This window comes from Schistocerca gregaria, chromosome 1 (genome assembly GCF_023897955.1).
Source record: "Schistocerca gregaria isolate iqSchGreg1 chromosome 1, iqSchGreg1.2, whole genome shotgun sequence".
Taxonomy (NCBI): Eukaryota; Metazoa; Arthropoda; class Insecta; order Orthoptera; family Acrididae; genus Schistocerca; species Schistocerca gregaria.
This window is the reverse complement of record NC_064920.1, coordinates 292798403-292814966: the sequence shown is the minus strand read 5'-3', so window position 1 is coordinate 292814966 and position 16564 is coordinate 292798403. Positions and strand designations below refer to the sequence as shown.

The 16564-nt window shown below is 38.4% G+C and overlaps 1 protein-coding gene across 4 annotated transcripts in view; it reads left to right on the top strand.

The window, feature by feature from the left end:
* The window catches only part of LOC126341697 (carboxypeptidase M), a 532258-nt gene that overhangs the window by 456700 nt on the left and 58994 nt on the right, over window positions 1–16564 (top strand). For 2 of the 4 annotated variants that reach the window (XM_050001792.1, XM_050001794.1), the window contains exon 6: window positions 363–431. The exons of the other annotated variants lie outside the window; for them this stretch is intronic. In XM_050001792.1, the coding sequence (XP_049857749.1) occupies window positions 363–431 (69 nt within the window). The remainder of the gene's footprint in view (window positions 1–362; window positions 432–16564) is intronic. 4 annotated transcript variants of the gene reach the window in all.

The following is a 16564-nucleotide window of genomic DNA, read 5'->3' as shown; positions in this document are numbered from 1 at the left end:
AGATGATCCTCTTAGCTATAAATAAACTGATTTTCATCTACTTTGTTTATAAATCTATTTCTGTTACGTAGGTTTTGTTTCTTAATTCTTGTCTTTTTTGCAGTATGCGGACTCCATTTACAAAGTTTTGAACCCAGTTTCTTTCATGATTTAATTATGTCACATAAACTAAAATTAATAATAAATGCACAGAATCACATCATTATCACTGCTTTGGAAATAGTATTTTCTGACTCTCCTGTCTGATGAATTTTTGTAGAAAGGACTTACTTACAACACAAAAAATTTTAAAAAACTGTTCCATGACTAAATTTTATGGCAAATTCTAAAGAATACATGTGCAATGTTTGACCCCTTTACAGTCCGCAGCAGTATCAAAAATGCTGGAATGGGACTTGCTGCTGTTACTGGCAATCAGTATCTTGCTTCTGGTGAGCTCAAAAACATTAGAATGGGTGCATGGGTTGAGGAAGCTCCTTACTGTACATTGACCCTATAAGCTGATTTATAACTAAAATCTTTCATTTTGATTTTGTTGATTTTTGGGGTTTCTTGATTATAGAGAACTTTTATATATTCTAAGATATCCACCTTGTAAGCATGTTGTTTGCGGCTTAATAAAGTTGTAAAATATTGACTTCCCTACTCATTCACCTGATTGTTCAGATAGTTGTTGCCTGCATTTAGAAACCATAAATTACTTGCGTCACATGTGTGACCTCCACCTGCTGGAAAGCTTTATAATTCTGGCCTCCAAAAAAATCATATTCAGCTCACCTTATCTGTCTTCATCCATCAACACATGTATGTTCAGTTTGCTTGTATATAACGGCAGACAAACACACACACACACACACACATTGTGTTGGCAGGGTATACATTATTTCTGCATTATCTCTGGTCATGTGTTTTTAAATATAAATTGCAAATGGATAAAAAACTTTCTAAAAGGGTTCAAATACTTTCATTTAAAATTGATAGAAGCTTTTATATCAAAAGTTAAATAATTTATAAAACAATATAGAAGTCTGTAAATCAATTACAAAATTATCTATGTACTTTCCCGAAATGTAGCAAACCATAAGTAACTTCAAGGAAGACAGCAAAGAAATATTTTAAACAGTCAGTGACAGCTTCTTTTGTTTCTTTTGCCTCTCTTTCAAAGAGAAATATTGATCACTCTTAACTACTAAAACAGTTTTGTTACAGCAGAGGACTCTAGACATGACTAGGTGCTTGTTGTTTCAGTTCAAAGAACAAAATTGAAAGTGTAAGAATTCCATTTAGCCAATTTTTTTCATTTTTTTCAAAAAGATCACTTCTATTTGCTAGTTTCATTTTAACTGCCACAAGCTTCAACCTGTACAGTCTCTATAACATCTGCATTGAATCTAGATGGATTGTTGCAGTTTCTGCAGTATATGGATTTTTGAATCATTTACGTGTTTGCTGTTCTGATTATTGCTGTTTTAAAATGTCTTCATGTGGCAGTGATAAGTTCCTATGGGACCAAACTGCTGTGTTCATCAGTCTGTTTTCTTGTGTTTAAGCCTTAGAAATAAAGGATTTTTTTCTCTTTTTGTTTCTACCAAAGTAAGCCTTTGCATTTGCTAAATGCTGTTTTCCTTATGTTTGATTTAAATGTGCTGTTAGAGCAAGAGGGTCCACTGAATAACTTATTTACAGTGAAAAATGTTTAACACAAAAACGCTTGGCATGAAACATAGGTTACTGTGAAATGATAGTTTGCTCCCAGAAAAATAATATGTATTTTTCCCTCAACAAAAAAGACTTAGTTTCTCATAACGCTCCTGCTTTTTACAGTTGCAATATCACCCAGGATTATTAGCTTATTTTTGTTTTCATTAGACCCAAATAAATTAAAATGGTTGCTACTGTACCTACGATATTGCTTGTCTTTGAGTACTGACATTGTCAAAAGAGCCCATTTTCCAGTGCAGTGGCAGAGAAATTGGAGTGAAAACAGAGCAATGTTTTGCTTAAATTAAAGATGGGCTTGCTTAAAATAGTAGATGACAGAGGTTGAAAATGAAAATCTGTAAAGAGTTAGGCATTGATAACTCTACTCTGTTGATCGTAATTAAAAACTGAGGCAACTTACGGCAATATTTGAATGTAGTATATTGAGGGCACTAAGAAAATGTATGAGAATGGCTAAACAAGAAGATGTAAATATATGTTGTTTGTTAAATTCAAGCTGTTAGGTGTCATGAACTACAATGCTGGAAAGATAAACCTGTAGAATAAATGGGTACAAATACTGAATGCCCTGTATATCTGGCTGTTTGTATGTTTTTGCGAAAACTACACCTATAGAGTTAAAGTACATTTGTGGTGAAGCTAACCAAGTTTCATAAAACTGTGACTACACACTGAGTCCAATTTCCATTGCCTTCAGTACTTGAACAATATAAAATGAAAAATATCTTCAGCACTGCTAAAACTTGCTAATTTTACTGCTGTTTCACTAAGAAATCTTTTACTCTAAGAGACAATTGTGTTCAGGAGAGAGGGAGAGGGGGGAACCACTAAGAAAAGAATTTTGAAATTTGCTAAGTAGCAATTTTGACATATTGGAGAAACTATCCTTATGTTTATTGGAAAATTTTAAAATTGCAGTATTTTAAATAGGCATGAACATTACCTGTTGAATATGTGGTGAATAGAAAGTTGCAGGTGGTGGCCACATGTACACTAGTTGGATTCTCAGTTTGGACAAGTACTTTTACAATAAGTGCATGAAGTTGCACTTATGGTTAGTAATCGTGTGGTGTGTACCTATATTCTATTAAAAGTTATAAAGCTTATATATTTGCCTCTAAATACTGCATGCGCTTTACAAATGTGAAGTCAAAGGATTATAAAAACTTTGAAGATTACTATCAAGAATCAGCACATACTGGAACTGAACCTACATTTAATGAAGTGTCCATGAAAGTTTCCACCTTATTAAAGTATTCTATATACACACATCAAAAAAAGTTTTGCGTCACCTCAGCTCCTAGAACTCCTGAAGATAGACATTGACTGTGAATATTTTATCACAGACATAGTTCTTTTAACTGTTCAGAGATGTCCCTAAACCTGCCCAAAGATGCAAACAACCATGCATGAGCAGTGCATAGTAGACAGCAGGGGTTTGACAGGTGATGAGTTCCAGTCATTCCACCAGGAGAGAGATACATGGCTCATGTTGTATGTAGTTCAACCATGCATAGACGGTCAACACCACAGTTTCTTCATGTCCGCATTGTTACTTTGTGCCATGAAGGGCTCTTAGCAAGATAAGTATCCAGGCATCTCGGAGTGAACCAAAGCGATGTTGTTCGGCCATGGAGGAAAAACGGAGGGACAGGAACTGTCAATGAAATGCCTCATTCAGGCCACCCAAGGTCTACTACTACATTGGATAACCACCACCTACAGATTATGGCTCAGAGGAAGCCTGACAGCAATGCCCTCATGTTGAATAATGCTTTTTGTGCAGCTACAGGATGGCACATTACGACTCAAGCTGTGTGCGATAGGCTGCATGATGTGCAACTCCACTCTCAATGTCAATGGTGACATTCATCTTTGCATCCATGACACCATGCAGCACAGTACAAGTGGGCCCAACAACATGCCGAATGGACCACTCATTACTGGCATCACGTTCTCTTCAGTGATGAGTGTCATATGCCTTCAACCAGACAGTCATCAGAGATGTGTTTGGAGGCAACCTGGTCAGGTTGAATGCCTTAGACACACTGTCCAGCAAGTGCGGCAGCCCTGCTGTTTTGAGGTGGCATTATGTGGGCCAAGGACACCACTGGTGTTCATGGAAGGCACCATAATGGCTGTATGATACATGAATGGCTTCCTCCAACCGATACTGCAACCATATCGGCAGCATAATGGAGAGGCATTTGTCTTCTTGGATGACAAATCTTACCCTCATCGTGCACATCCTGTGAATGACTTCCTTCAGGATAATGACATCGGTTGACTAGAGTGGTTAGCATGTTCTCCGGACATGAACCCTATTGAGCATGCCTGGGATAGATTTAAAAGGGCTGTTTATGAATGACATGACCCACCAACCACTCTGAGTGATCTATGCCAAATTTCCATTGAGGAATGAGAGAATCTGGACCAACAGTGCCTTGATGAACTTATGGATATTATTCCATGACAAATACAGGCACACAGCAATGCAAGAGGACGTGCTACTGGGTATCAGAGGTACCGGTGTGTACAGGAATCTGGACCACCACCTCTGAAGGTATTGCTGTATGGTGGTACAACATGCAATTTATGGTTTTTATGAGCAATAAAAAATGTAGAAATGAAGTTTATATTGATCTCTATTCCAATTTTCTGTACAGGTTCCGGAACTCTAGGAACTGAGGTGACGCAAAACTTTTTTTTATGTGTGTAGTATCACTGGATACATTTGTTGCAGTGAATGATGATATTCATACAACACCAATTATGATTGAGAATTGTGCACAGCTCAAAAGATCACATCTATGATGATAGTGACAAATTTGACAATGAAATAAACATCTGAATTTCTGTCTACATTCCATAAGTATCCACAGTTACTTAGATATGCCTTGGAATGGCAAAATGAATGAACTGATTGACAATATCTAATAATTCTTCAGATTTTTTGTTGAGTTAGAAACATGAATAGCAATGTCATACAATTTTTTTCTGATATTGTCACTAGTTACATAAATAAATAAGTACTAATACTGATCAGGACTGGAAGTTGACACCAGTACTTCATGAGATGTAACTGAGCACCCCATCATGAACACCATACTGCATGAAATAGTCTGAGACATTAGTGCTGACAATGTTTTTGTTGTGGTCTTCAGTCCTGAGACTGGTTTGATGCATGCTACTCTAACCTGTGCAAGCTTCTTCGTCTCCCAGTATCTACTGCAACCTACATCCTTCTGAATCTGCTTAGTGTATTCATCTGTATTCATCTCTTGATCTCCCTCTGATGATGATGTTCCCAAATACATTTTGGGTTCAGTATTAGTCTTGGTTATTTCTGCAAGGTTCACACTGGATCACAGCTCTAATATCAATGATCTTCCCAGGGAAAACGCAGGAAGTGAAATCACCCATTCCTCACATTTATACTATATTCTGACAAGAAAGTAACAAACAATGTGGTTCTCTTTTCCTCCTGGAGAAAAATAAAATAAAATAACAGTAAAGATTGCTTGCCCTTCATGGGTCACCACACACCATTCACTTCCTGCCTTGTCAATTCATCATGTAAAATTATGTAAGTTCAGTCATGTATGTTTATTAGTCTTAACAACATATTATATAAAGTATCTCTCTTCTGCTGACTCCATCATGCTGTTGTACTTTACGAGACTGTCACTGATACCTACTAAGGCATATGAGACTAATGCAAAATATCTTTAACAATGTAAGTCATTCATCAAATGTGATTTCTCACAAAATTATGAAATGGTTATTGTCACAATGGTATTCTTAATAACTGGTTGATAGAGGGAAAGCACATAAAACCTAAATCTAGATGGCTGAATGGGAATTTGTATGCTCCTCCTAAGTACAGCTCCATTATCTTTAAAAATGGAGCATAATGGTCCATTGCTGATCACTGAGGAACCACCATCAAGATTAAGTTGGGTTAGCAGCCAATGGGTAACTGCATCTACAATCCACAGTGGATGTGGGTTGGGCCACTACACCAAGTGTAGTATGCAAAAGCATTATTGTACCAGTTAGCTCCTCTGCAAGAGCCATGATACATGTCATTAGCTGTTCTCCTATCATCACAAGAGTACACATGTGGTTGCTGTGTGTGTTGAATTGCACCAATGTCACAAACAATTGCAGGATTCATATTGAGCTTGGGTAACCAAGATTCATGGCATCAGTCATAAATGTCAGTTCATCACTGTCAGGAGTCTTAACATGGACAGCATGGTCCAAGGAACCATTGGCCCCAGATAAAGAGGTACACTACATCATCAAAAGTATCTGGACACCGCCAAAAACATATGTCTTTCATATTAGGTGTGCTGTGTTGCCACCTACTGCCAGGTACTCCATATTAGCAACCTCAGTAGTCATTAGACATCGTGAGAGAGCAGAATGGGGTGCCCCGCGGAACTCACAGACTTTGAACGTGGTGAGGTGATTGGGTGTCACTTGTGTCATATGTCCGTATGTGAGATTTCCACACTCCTAAACATCCCTAGGCCCACTATTTCCAATGTGATAGTGAAGTGGAAACATGAAGGGACATGTACAGCACAAAAGCATAGAGGCCAACCTCTACTCTGTTGACTGACAGCTCTAGTCTGTTGACTGACAGAGAGTGCCAACAGTTGAAGAGGATCATAATGTGTAATAGGCAGACATCTATCCAGACCATCATACAGGAATTCCAAACTGCATTGGATCCACAGCAGGTACTATGACAGTTAGGCGGGAGGTGAGAGCACTTGGATTTCATGGTTGAGTGGCTGCTCATAAGCCACACATCACGCCGGTAAATGCCAAATGATCCCTCGCTTGGTGAAAGGAGCATAAACATTGGACAATTGAACAGTGGAAAAACATTGTGTGGAGTGACGAATCATAGTACACAATGTGCCAATCCAGTGGCACAGTGTGGGTATGGCAAATGCCTGGTGTACATCGTCTGCCAGTGTGTGTAGTGCCAGCAATATAATTCGGACATGATGGTGTCATAGTGTGGTCTTTTTTTTCCTGGAGGGGACTTCCACCCCTTGTTGTTTTGCATGGCACTATCACAGCTCAGGACTACACTAATGTTTTAAGTACCTTCTTGTTTCCCACTGTTGATGAGCAGTTCAGGGATAGTGATTGCATCTTTCAACATGATCAAACACCTGTTCATAATGTACAGCCTGTGGTGGAGTGGTTACACCTACAATAACATCCCGGTAATGGACTGACCTGCACAGAGTGGAATGTTTTGGAGTGCCGGCTTCATGCCAGGCCTCACTGACTGACATTGATACCTCTCCTCAGTGCAGCACTCCATGAAGAATGGACTGTCATTCCCAAAGAAACCTTCCAGCACCTGACTGAACATATGCCTGTGAGATTGGAAGCTGTCATCAAGGCTAAGGGTGGGCCAACACCATATTGAATTCCAGTATTACCAATGGAGGGTGCCATGAACTTGTAAGTCATTTACAGCCAGGTGTCCAGATATTTTTGATCACACCGTGTATGTTAATATGCCCTTTAATTTGAGGATGCATCATTGAAAAAGGTTGCACAGTTGTCCAGATCTTCCGTGCCACAGGCTGCCAGTTAGTGGCTTGGAGTGATGTTACTGTTGCGGACAGCATGCACCTCATCATTTCATTAGCAGTTGTCTACAGGCTGGAACAAACTTTTCACTGAAGGGCAAGTGATGGACCAGCCGTTAACCCTACAAGTCGACATGGGGGCCAATATGTCCCTCCCCAACTGATAGGTGTACACCAGGCTTGGGTCCCCACCATTGGTGCACATCAAGCATCACTTGGTAGGCTGTAACAGACAGCAGATTCCTATTCTCAGCCAATTCATGGCTGACACAGTTTACAAGTTAGTTGTCCATTCTCTTATTTACTTGGTGAGTACTGAAGATCTATTAGGATTAGGTGCTTTGGCTACTTTTGGTTTTTCTATCACACGTGTGGTGCATCTGGTGTCTGACAAAATGCCTAATCACTAATTGGATTCCATGTGTTCTGAGCTTTCAGATCTGTTGATTCCATGGTTAAGTTTTGCAAATAATTTCATGGCACACGTCACTCTATAACGCTCTACTTTCCCCACTTGTTTCGACCATGGCTGGTGGTAATAGCCTTATGTGACCAGATAATGAGAGAGATGGATCACTTAATATTATTGGGAGTAATTAGATTGATTTTGTCAAGTGAATTGGCTACACTGTTAGTATTCAAAAGAAACCATCTGGTCAACTTCAGCTCTGTGGCAACTTCAAGATCACTGTTAATGCACAGGCAGTCACAGACACACTTCCTACCTCACATGGAGAAGTTGCTCCCAAAGTTGGCTGGGGGTCAATTCTTTTAGAAACCTGATTTGGCTGAAGCCTATCTTCAGATTCTGTTGGATGAGGCATCAAAGCTGTTGCTTGTGGTCACTATGCTATTGTAGACCAACACCTTCACCCTGTTATCCACAACCCCCCCCCCCCCCCCCCCCACCTGCATAAACGCTACCAACCATTTCCTCCAACAACTCTCCACAGTTCCTGTTCCTTTACCACAAGGTGCTCTGCTTGTCATTATTGATGCCACCTGTAATCTTACCGTCCCTCACTTCACCAGTTGATTTTCATTCTCTTTGTAATAATTGATTTGTTTCAGAAGCTCCGAGAGCTGAAAGATGTACAAATAACTTTATTACTTATCTTCATTTTCTCATTCTTGGCTGCAGTTCATCACATTTAGGTGTTGATTCTTGAGCCTTAAATCTTTTAACTTTGTTTGACAACAGATAAGTAAGTCTGCTGTGTAATTTCTGTTTCCATGACTTTTATTTTATCCCATTCTTCTATGTCATGCTGTCTTTGCAATCTCCACATTAAAACAGAAATTTACATTGTTATTGCCAAACATTTAAACACGTCCAATTCCATCAGAGGCATGCCCACTACTCTAACTCATCCTGCATTACTAACAATATTCCAAAGAGTTTACAAACTTTGCTGACAGAAGAAGAATCTTCACCAAGTTATATCTTTATTTTATAAATGAATCCAGAAATAAATTTAATAACTAGCTTCAGATTGCATAATGATCAGAGGAATTTTGAGTGCACCAGATATTTCATAATTTCAAATGTTTCTAAAATGAGAGTAATTTTTAGCTGTACATAGAGCATTAGTACATATCGATTGTAACAAATTAATTTCTTTTTATACATTTTAGCGTGAAATATAATACACTGTATACAAAAACATATGAAATTCATTTAATTAAACAGCTGAGAGAATGTTCACCTATACAAGATTCGAAAATATGTCTGGTTTTGACTACTATTGTTAAAGAAAGGTAATGCTAGAGGAGGGTGTCCCTTTACAATATCCCCCTCACAAAATTTGGAAACAGTGTGTTTACAGTATTTTCTAACAGACAATAAGGTTTGCCAAATGGTGTATGAAATGATGCTGAAAGATAGATTACAGATGTACAGAAGTATCGGATACATAATATATTACAGAAAACATAAGAAAAATATCTACAATACAAATCATAATCTATACATATATCAGGATATAGTACTCAGATTTTCAGATCTGTGGAAGATACTGTCAATTGATACAAGGTCAAAACTACAACATTGCAACACTAAACTATAGAAATAAATACAGAGACAAGGTAAATTACTAGAATTACCAATCATAAGTTCATATCCATACTATGAAACATTCAAAATCTTCAAAAGAGAAGAGAAGAATTTCAGAGTCTAAGTGTACAATGAGTGAGCCAACTCAAAAACCTCACAATGACAGGCTATTTAAGGATATGTTGATTCAAGAAAGGACAAAAAATGAAAAAATATTGTCACATTGAACAGGGTACCCAAAACAGAGTTAAGTGTGAGTTTCTCCACAAATTAAGTTCCAATCAGATACAATATTGCAATACTCAAGATAAATATGAGTAAACAGAGTCATAAATAGCTTTGAACAATGACATAACTGTGTAGCTTAAGGACCAAAATCCGTGTATGAAAACATATATGCATACATCTTGTTATATTGTCTATACTAATAAACATCTTCCACACTATTTGCTAATTGTCCATACAACTAACCTATGTACACAAAGACCTAGGAGATTTATTCACATTTGATTAAAAAAAAAAAAGAAGATACATACTGATTTAAAGTTACAATGTATTGGGAAGTGAATCCCCTCCTTAAAAAAAACATACATTTATGTGAAATAACACTGCCTTTAACAGTCTTCACTAACAATTTACAAATCTCACTCACAACACTGATGTAGTTGACAGATGCTCAAGTACATTTCCCAGCACCTGTGATCTCTTGTAAGTCGACTGATCCAGCAGGGTACAGCCACATAGAAGTCACAGCTGGCAATCTTGTTTTTGACTCTCCTTCCCATATCATAAAAATAGATGTTTTCTTGAATCTTTTGTGTGCATTTGGTTGATCCACAATGACCAAAACTCTCATGCATATAAGTAATTAAAGTATTGATAAATTGTTCCAGCCAACATAGTTTCCAATCCTCTGAGTCAGTCTTATGTCTCCTGAATAAAATACTCTGGTGTACAAATCAAACAATGGGAAATCCAGGATGGAATGTAACATTATTATGAGAAAGAAAGTTACCTCTCACCATATAACAGAGATGTTGGGTTGCAGATAGGCACAACAAAAAGATTTTCACACTTAAAGCTTTTGGCCAATGGCCTTTGTCAACAATAGACACACATACACACACTCATGCGAATGCAACTCACACACATGACTGCAGTCTCTGGCAACTGAAACCACACTCAGTTGCCTGAGACTGCAGGCATGCGTGTGCACGTATGTGCATGCGCATGCAGGTGTGCGAGCATGTGCTTGTGCATGGGTTCATGTGCAGTCATGGGTACAGGTTCGTGTAGGCGTATCTTTCCACAAAACGAAGGCCTTGTTCACTGAAAGCTCATTTTCTGGCAGTCTTTTTATTGTGCCTATCTGCGACTCAGCATTCCCTTTATATGGTGGTTGTAACCATCCTAATGAAGGTTGAGGCCAGGAGAGTTTCAGGAACCTAGGATATATTTCAGGCAGTGTTCCCACCTGCACAATTCAGGAAAGCTGGTATTGAAGGATCCACGATTTTCAGTTGTTGCATTTCTCTTTTTCGATTATATAACATTAACAGGTAAATAATTTTGGTGTATAATAATCAACTGCAGGCCTGGCTATACTAAATAATGCTAATTCATGTGTGCTAACATAAGTATGGTCCATGCAGATCAAATTTAATAGTCTGTTAAAGATTTTTAATCAGTTACTGGAACTAAATAAATAGTATCATTTGTTTCTTGGTCACTGCCTCGTCTGTGCTACTCATGAAATTAGTGCCAAGTCAGGCTTATGACAAAATCAAAAGGCTTTATTATTTGAAACAAAAAATAAGTGCAGAGGTAGTGACACGTGATAGCAGTGTTTTATGCACACGGCTCCGGAGATTGTGGCTGGAAAAAATATATAAATAAAAAGCACCTAAATTATATTTTTAAGAAAGAGGTAGCATTTTTTTGTAACAAGCTTTTGATTTTTATATGAGATGATAAATTACAGCACCTTGTTATAGACAACTGAAATTGGCATTTTTGAACAACATAGGCCATATGCAATTAAAGAAGTTTATGGAAGCAGTTATCACAGCTGCACCTCTTTAATAGTATACGCCTACATTTTTACTCATTGCTGTTGCATATGCATCTGCAATACATAATTGTGCCTGAAAGAATGAACTACTTAGAAGTCACATGAAAGCTCCAACTACAGTAATGAATTTTGCAACTTTGTTACTTTAAATAACATAAACTTTACTTTTTACTTCATTTTACTTCATCATAAAGGTGAGATGGATAATATAAATGAGCAGAAATGGTGAAAACAGAAAGCTTGAACATAGGAAATCTGATTATGAAGCAGTCATTATGATGTTGAACTGAATAAGAATAATATTATTACATGGTGCAGTCACATTAATGTTACTACCACCTATGCTCAAGATCAATGTGCAAATAGCCATTCACAGATGGCAGGTGGCAGCAATAGCAGTGGAGAGTATATAAAGCATGTTGGGGGATCCAGAAAATAATGCAGCTGTCATTTACATCATGCTGTGGTAAAAGTATACTGTGCACAGTAAAAGGGTGCTATCCAAAACTGGTACATGGTGCACCACAGGCCGTATATGACAGGGGTGAGTGACGACTGTGGGGATATGTATAGGCAAATAGATGTGTAACTGTTGAAAAACTGACTGCCCTGATGAACTAAGGAGCTATCAACAGTGTCTCCTCAATAACCGTTCAGTGGACATTGCCATGTGTTGGCTTCTGCAGCAGGTGTGTGGTTCATGCATCCATGCCGACTGTTGTTCATTGCTAATGAAGGCTGGAATTTGCATGCCAAACCATAACTGAATGTCCATTGAGTGGTGACAGGTGGCCTTTTCAGATGAATCACATTTTATGCTCCAGTGGACAGATGGGATGAACTTGGCATTCTGGAAGGATGGATAACAGATCAACACAAGTATGCATTTATCCTTGAGGACCATGTCTGCCTCATGCAGCCTGTTTTTCCTCAGCATGAAGGCATCTACCAGAATAACAATGCAACATGTCACACAGCTTGCAGTGTATGTGTTTAGTTTAAAAAGCTCCAGAATGAGTTTACAATACTGACCTCATCACCAAACTCCTCAAATTTAAACCAATTGAATATCTGTGAGTCCTTCTCGATCAGGCTGTTGATGCTATGGATCCTCAGCCGAGTAATCTAGCACAGCTCGCCATGGCACTAGAGTTGGCATGGCTCTACATCCCTGTCAGTGTTTTCCAGAACATCACTGACTCTTTTGCTGCACGTCTCTCACTGCAAAAGATCGTTATTCAGGCTTTTGACAAATGATCACATTAATGTGACTGGACAGTTATGCATCATGTACAGTTTTATTTGTGAGACAGATTTATACTTACCTTCAGATGCAAAGTATTTAGTGCAGCCAATGTATGTACATAATAGTAGAAGTACATGAAACTGTCCTAGCTTTTGAAACTATTAGTTTCTTCCTCAAGGTAGGAGAGAGGGATGAGTTGAAGAATAAAAGGCTGGTAACACAGACCCCAGGATGAGCGAAACCCACCTTCAGTGAGGACAAAGGTAAACACAAATGGAGGGGAAATTATCAGAGAGATTAGGAGCCACCTTCATCTTAATCGATCCTCATCTTCACTAAAGGTGTGTCACTCATATCCTGCAGTCTATGTCACTATCCCCACATACCCCAACTTCCTGAGGGAGAAACTAATGGCTCCAAAAGCAAGCCCTTTTCATGTACCTCTGCTTTTATGTGTGCGTATTGGCAGTACTAAATATTTTTCTTCCTGAAGGTAAGTAGAGTTCTGTCTCATTATTCAATAATTTCCTCCATTGAATTTATGTCTGGCACAGTATATGGTTTCTCAGCCACTGAATACTGAATGATCTATAGATTAGACTACAGAATATTTTTGCTGTCATTCATTTTTTTTATTACATATTTTTATTTCAGGTCACACAGTTATATCATAACCAGTTTCAGTTTATTGCCAAATAATCATCAGATGACCTGTTTTGAAAAAAAGGGTGTAATAACTTACCAGTAAATTAAATCACGAATAAAAGAAGCTTCTGTACTCAAGCAAACATACACTCAAGTGACAAAAGTTGTAGGATACCTCCTGATGTCATGTTGGATCTCCTTTTGCCCAGTGTAGTGCAGCAACTCAAGATGGCATGAAGTCAACAAGTTGTTGGAAGTCTCGTGCAGGATAATGAGCCACACTGCCTCTATAGCCATCTACAAATGGGAAAGTGTTGTTGGTGCACAATTTTTTGCATGAGCTGACCTCTTGATTATGTCCCATAAATGTTCAATGGGATTTATGTTGGACAACCAGGGTTGCCATATTATTCACTTAAATTTTTCAGAATGTTCTTCAAACCAATCGCAAACAATAGTGGCCTGGTTGCATGGTGCGGTGTCAAAAACAAATCCATCATTATTTGGGAACATGAAATCCATGAATGTCTGAAAGTGGTCTCCAAGTAACCAAACATAACCAATTCCAGTTAATAATTGGTTCATTTGGACCAGAGGACCCAATCCATTCCATCTAAACACTGTCCACACCCTTATGGAGCCACCACCAGCTTGCACAGTGCCTTGTTGACCGCTTAGATCTGTGGCTTCATGGGGGTGTGTTACACACTTGAATGACCATCAGCTCTTACCAAGTGAAATCCAGACCGTAGTTTTCCAGCCATCTAGGATCCAACTGATATGGTCAGAAGCCCAGGAGAGGCACTGCAGGCGATGCCATGCTGTTAGCAAAGGCACTCATGTGAGTCATCTGCTGCCATTGCCCATTAACACCAGATTTCAGTGCACTACCATAATGGATATGTTCATTGTAAATCCCACAGTGTTTTCTGTGATTATTTCATGCAGTGCTGCTTGTCTGTTAGCCACTGACATCTCTGTGCAAACGTCACAGCTCTCAGTCATTAAGTGAAGGCCATTAGCCAGCCAATGCATTGTCCTTGTGAGAAGTAATGCCAGAAAATTGGTATTCTTGGAACATCCTTGACACTGTGGATCTCAGAATATCGAATTTACTAACAAGTTCCAAAACTGAATATCCCCTGCATCTAGCTCCAACTACAATTCTGTGTTCAAAGTCTGTTAATTCCCATTGTGCAGCCATAATCATGTTGGACACCTTTTCACATGAATCACCTGAGTACAAAAACACCTCCATCAGTGCACTGCCCTTTTATGCCTTATGTATATGATACTACTGTCATTTGTATATGTCCATATTGCTCTCCCATAACTTTTGTCACCTCAGTGCAATTGAATGCATTATATTGCAACTTGTCAGCTGTTTAAGAGGTCCAGAAATGTGCTTACTATATAAAAAGATTTATTCTTTGATTGTACACACCTGTGTTTTATACTTATGTTGCACTGGTACAAATGACTGGATTTCCTAAAAAGTCTGTTTTGTGCCACCTGTATCCAGTAGCTGTAGCTGCATCTGCGGCTATGAATCTAGTCCATACTTATACCTAAGCTAATTGTACTATATATAGTCTGTGCTCACAGAAAACGCATGTTAGGAAAAAATCATGACATTGTTATCTATTACTAATGAGTAACCAAGTATGACAGTAGCCCTTCCTTATCCTAGCATGTGTTGCTATTTTACCTTAGAAACCTGAAATTTATTGATAGTCAGTCATCCCAATACACACTTTCCTATAGATGCATGAGATATGATGTATTCATAATGGCACAAGTTGATGTAGGTTCTGTATAACAAAATTCAAATCTCATTAATTTTTTAACAACTATGTAAGTGAAATAATTCTTTTCTATATCATATGACTATATACATTTTGTAACATTCTGAATACACAAGACAGTTCTCCCTCTGTTGATATTGCTGTTATCAACTTGCATGTGCCTACACCTCTTTCAGTTTCTATTTTACAGTCTGGTTGCTACGAAAGAGCTTTTATTACAGAGGACTCTTAACAATATGGGGGAAGTCATATTGTCACATTGTAACCATAGTCAAGTCCAAATATGAAAGTGGAGTCATCAGTGAAGTACACCACTTATCACTGAAAGCATTTTTGTCATGGAACCCAATGTACAGACAGAATAGAACTGCCTTGTTGACAGAGGATGCTATAAACATACAAATGCTGAATATTTCAGAATAAGCAAACATGACAGACACAACAAATTTTGAGAACCTTATAGAAATGATAAATACTAAACAAAAAAAGTTTGCTGGTGATCAGATGTGAATTAATGATGCTAACAGCTACTCAACATTGCTTGAAGGACAGCTTGCAATATTGCTCCCTCCCCTGGAAAAAAAGCAGCCCACTGTTTCAAAAGTTCTCATTGGAGCCCACTACGGCATTCTAGATCTAGATCTTTTCAGTAATCCTCTGAATGTTGGCACTGGAGGATTCTCACTTTTGTTGTCATAGCCTCTTGATTGCCACAGGATAAAAGATAGCCTCTACTGTCAAAGCTTCTTGATTATAAGCAGGCCTTATTCTTCTTTTTGAATGATAAGCCTGTGCCTCAGGACTGTAGCAGGATTTCATCCAGAGGACATGAATTGTGTCTTTGGATTTTTGTCTTCTTGATGAAGAGCAATAATTCTCAACATTGTATGTCATGCAGCATGCAACGAAGGATACAGTATGGCCAAAACCAGAATTGTTACTGTTCTGATAGTCTCACTTACCGCATGGGCATAATATCCATATCAAACTTTCTGGGCTGCATCTCATTGACCAGTGCTTGGTGTTATAGTTCTCTGTGCCCTTTTCCTGGGTGTCCAAGCCTGCTGTCCTATTTCTTTAGTTCTAGGCATGAGGCATTTCACATAGTCATCCTCAACAACATTCACTTTCAACAGAAATAGTGTATCCATTATTGTTTCAGCCTCACACTCATGAAGGAGAAAGAACAGTGTGAAGCCTGTAGTTTCTTGCTTACTGTGTTACATGTGAAAGTCACTCTGTTCAACATAATGCACATGAAGAGAATATCTGTCACTGTCTTAATAAAGTATTCTGTGATGGTATTCATCTGTGGGTGGTAGGCTGCTGTCGTACAGCGGGTGATGTCGCAACGTAAAAATACTTCTGATGCTAGTCTCAACTGCAGAGCTTTTTCACTAT